Raw genomic sequence first — 4487 nt, 5'->3', positions numbered from 1 at the left:
GCTTTTACTTTTTGACCTAAGAAAGTTCCATTTCGTGTTGTCTTCCTATGGTTTACCTTAACTGCAAGTCCAGTTTGTATAGCGCGTTTTAACGACATAATCAAGTAGAAGTTGTGTTTTCCCCTGGCTTCCACCTGACCCCCCCAGTCTTTCCTAGAGGCAAGGTTAAATCATGCTGGAGTTCTCGTTTTGAAGGCAGTTTGATTGGAGTATTCAGAAAATGCAGAGAGCTTTGCTGGTAAAGCAAAGAGCAAATTTTGTAACAGGCATGTTTTAGATTGAAATCATAAAGAGAAGATTTTGATGCTTGCACAGACTGTCATTGAAAAATGACTAATTCTTCTTTTTTCAGTTCCTTGTAGGGAGCCTGGAAAAACCTTCAGTAGGGGTGCTACACTGATGAGAGATCTTTTATGCCAAGGTATGAGTGTTTTAATGTTCTCAGTGTATTTCAAATGAAATTTCTAACTGTGAAAACATTGGCAGTTGCGGAAATTGGGGAATTTTAAGTGCATAGGGCATTGGTTAAAGAAAAAGTTGCCTGAATCTTGTTTCCTGTAGTGGGGAAGAGAAACCCTGAAGTTTTGTGTTCTGTCTTTCCTGATGTCCTCTGCTATTGTGCGAAATACAAATCTGTGATTCCAGTCCACAGTTTTAGTGTGAAGGCTGAGTCAAGAATGTGTCTGCTTTGATTTTTCTTTTTTATAAGTCTTCTCTTACCATCTCAATGGAGACTGTGTCATCAGTTATGGGCAACATTTCAAGTTATGCAGAACCATCAGACCATGTGCTCTTACTGCTGTCTTCCTCACCCTGAGCAGCATATCTGCACCTCCTGTTACTCGTAGCTCCATCAGTGATTGGAGAAGGAAGGAGAAACTAATAAAACCGAACTGCTGCCTTCAGCTGTATAATTTGTACTCAGGCAGTTGTGTTTCGCAGGGTGCGTGTCCCATTTCAGGTCAGTGTGATGGTCTTGCACCCACTCTCAGTGCTGTGTTCACTTACCATCTTTGTTCATGCTTCTCTCTCCCCACCACCCAAATTATAAACTTCTTGATGAGCTGGTGAAACTTTCTTAACAGGAGAGGCTCATTCTTTCATCAGGTTTATCTCCTGAAGAGGCTCAGCTGTTCTTCCCACACCACCCTCCCCGCAGCCTCTGCCTGGCTTCTTCCACTGGTGTGGAAATACCCTGAAAGTTTTGCTGCTTCGTGCCCAATTCAGCCCCTCAGTTGCAGCAGAGCGAAAGACGATTCATGTGGTTAAGGAAGTGCATGAGTGCTTGGCTGAATAAAGATGCAGGCAGAGTGGGTGTCGAGCCCTGTGTCAGGATACAGCTTCACCTGCACTTGCATCTTCCACTGCCCCTTCTCAGGGGTCCTTCTGCCCCCGCCTGCCCCTCCTCTCATTTCTGTATATTATAACAAATACCCTGCACCTTCCTTTCACCTCTCCATCTGTTCACAGGGTCACTCCTTCCTCAGGAAGGAGCTGGGCTGATGCCCTGAGAAGCTGAATACCCGTTCCTGCCACTTCCAGGCAGTGTGGGTGACAGCAGCAGCAAAGAATGCTGCTGTTACAGAATAAAGGGAAGAGGAGAGTAGTCCTGAGCTGTCAGGTGTTTCACAGTGTAGGAGCGAAGTTTGTTCATTATTGTAGCAGAAATCGGAATGCTACCGATGTATTGCTCTGTGTTTAAAGTGTCAGTACTGCTGCTGAGTGGGATGGAGAGCCTGGTGCTCAGAGCAGTGATGGGTTCGTGCTCTTTGCCCCGTGGTTATCCTGCCATGGCTTCGTGGGGTTGGAGCACAACCAAAGAGACATGCTCAGCTTTTGCTTTATTTTTGCACCACAGTGTTCAGAACTAATGAGATTATTTTTACAACATGACAACCAGGGTTTTTTTTTATACTCCTTACTGATTTTCTTTCGAGTCAGGGAAAGAATATACACTTCACACCCATAATTTCATTCCGTTTCAAAATGTAGCTGTTGCTTCCCAGCATGTGACTCCACTACCAAGAGCTCTGGATGGAAATGAATGCTGCTGTGTCTGACTGTATTGAGGTGGGCATAAGCAGTTGCCAAATGAGAAGTTGGCTGAGATGCAGCATAGTAATTTCTTGAGCACTCTATTCATGTTATATAAACAGATAACATTAACATACTCGTGAAAGAGCTACAAGATAATTAAGGCGTGTGGGTTTACAGTAATAAGGCTCGGGCGTTTCAGGATCTGGGTTTCCTGTTGCACCTGAAAAAAAGAAAATCAGCAAATACTGTAGAGAAGAAATGAGAAGTTGGTCTTGTACTGCTCCCAGCTGAAACTTTCCCACAAGTATTTTTACTATAAATAAGAAGTGAAAGAGTTCACAGCTAAATTTAACCCTTGGCGCTATAGATTTCTGGGTTTTTTTAGGCAGAACAGGCCATGGAACTGTAAGAAGGTGAAGATAAACTGGATCAATAAGTTGCATTTATACTTTAGTAAAAAAATGCATTGTCTTTTAATTTCTAAGGTTTATCAAGGGGAAAGTCTTTGCTAATTGCAATTTCCTGCTCCTTCTCATCCAAAATAATGATTTTTTTGAAGAAAGGAAGTGAGTGTTACTTCCCTGGGAAATTTTCAAGCAGAAGTGCTTATCGCTGCCAGCATTCTAACTGAAAGAAGTGGTCATCATACTAGAGTGCATAGACATTGCTTGCTCTGCTTTTAGATATTCAAAGCTACCATTCTGGAACATCCCTTTCAGTTTGACTTAATTTCACAGTTTCTCTTAAGTTCAGCAACTGCAGCTGAGATAAAGTGCTGCAGAATTTGTATGTGGCTCTCCAGCTGCACAAGGGATTTTTCAGTTTTTGTTTAAACTAGTACTTATGTCACATTTAGACCTTAGAACATTCTGTGGCTGAGGGGTGAGGGTTACAAGTGGATGATTGGGCAAGGTCTCCAGTGACGTGTTCAGCTGCCAGTCCTGATGCAGCTCGGGCGAGGACTGGCTGTGGGTGTGCGGCAGCTCGTGGGGTCCCTCTTGACTTTCTGTACAGCTTTCCCTTGGGAATTGAAATGATAAGCCAAAGCCCATCCCAATTTAATGATTATATAAACTTGAGACATATTGTCAGGGAGTTGTCCACAGTTGTGAAGCTAAAAATATGGTTCTTCACGGGTCGTTGTTAAGGGTAGTTGACAAGGTGGTGCATTTCTCTACTAAACCACTTGGAATACATTTTTATCTTTAAAGCAATTCTCTTTCTGTAGCCAGTGAACCCATCGATCCTGTGGCAGCATTTGTTCGAAATGCCTCTGAGAAGTGCTCGTGTTGCCGAAGCCTTACTTGGGAAGAAAGTGCTGTGGTGCTGGGGGAAGAGGGGGAAGATAATTAGCTGCTGAGGTCATTGTTTGCCTGAGCCGCGTTGATAGGGACAGCCCGGCCTGGCTTATAATGTAAACACAGCGTAAAATGTTTATCACCAGCTTTGTCATTCGCCTTATTTGTCAGGGAATCTCGACGAGAATGAGAAGTTTTCTGGCGCTGCGTAGTGAGTTGAGGGAGTTGCAAGATTTCCATAAAAAGGCAGAGCCCTTGCTTGGGCGAGCAGAGAGGCTCTGCCTTGGCAGCCGTGAGTTGGGCCTGACCTTCTCCAGAGAGAAAATACTGATCTAAACCCTTCCCCGCTGTGGGAGGGTGGGAGTAGTAAACCTCTCTACCTGCATCTTTCTGACCTTCTCTGATACTCACTGTTTGATGCTATAAAATACCGGGAATGCAGAGGACAGGCAGCGAGAGCTGGTGCTACCCAGTGCAGCTGGGAGCAGGCGCTGCGGTTGTTCATGGTGTGCTCATCCTCCTCCTCTCCCAGCACTGGCAGGCAAACAGGTCCTGCTCTGGGCAGCTCTTGTGATCTGGGGCTGGCTGGAGGGGCCATCTAAAGTTAAGTGCCCAGGTGGAAAAACAAAACCAGAGCTGTTGCTTAAGAGATTTTTATTCTCAGGAGAAGGGGGGCGTGTTGCTACTCTGGAAGGCAGCATCACAAATTTTTATGTCCAGGTATGCTTTTAGCTCTTGTTTAACTCTTAACTTTTTCCTGCTTTCCAGATCGTTGCTATCTGAACAGACCACACCATGCGTGAGTACAAGCTGGTGGTCCTTGGCTCAGGAGGTGTGGGGAAGTCCGCTCTGGTGAGTCTTGGGAAGCTGTTCGGAAACCCATATGCAAACTTCATCCCCAGCCTATCTCATCACAGACCACACTTATCCAGGGTTGCGGGATATTGGTATTGTTTTAACATGCACAGTGCCCTCCCTGTAGCCACTGCCACACTGCTGAAATACCGGCCAATTTGTGCCACGGTTTTGGAGAAGCAGCAGGTGATGACTCGCTGTTACAAGAGTGAGCGTTTCATTTCTGCTTCCTTCATGGCCATAATACTGTACTGAGTGTCTGTTCATGGCTTGGCTTCATGAACAAAGATCTGGGAA

At 45.0% G+C, this 4487-nt stretch overlaps 1 protein-coding gene across 1 annotated transcript in view; it reads left to right on the top strand.

Annotated features, from left to right (window-relative positions):
- The first annotated feature begins 352 nt into the window (after window positions 1-352).
- Window positions 353-4487, top strand: part of RAP1A (RAP1A, member of RAS oncogene family) — a 16740-nt gene continuing 12605 nt past the window's right edge. The window contains exons 1-2 of the mRNA XM_010138561.1: window positions 353-421; window positions 4104-4187. Of these exons, the coding sequence (XP_010136863.1) occupies window positions 4131-4187 (57 nt within the window). The 5' untranslated portion in view covers window positions 353-421; window positions 4104-4130. The remainder of the gene's footprint in view (window positions 422-4103; window positions 4188-4487) is intronic.

This window comes from Buceros rhinoceros, unplaced genomic scaffold, assembly GCF_000710305.1.
Source record: "Buceros rhinoceros silvestris isolate BGI_N320 unplaced genomic scaffold, ASM71030v1 scaffold22206, whole genome shotgun sequence".
NCBI classification, from domain to species: Eukaryota; Metazoa; Chordata; class Aves; order Bucerotiformes; family Bucerotidae; genus Buceros; species Buceros rhinoceros.
The sequence above is the reverse complement of the archived record's forward strand: the minus strand, read 5'-3'. Positions and strand labels throughout refer to the sequence as shown.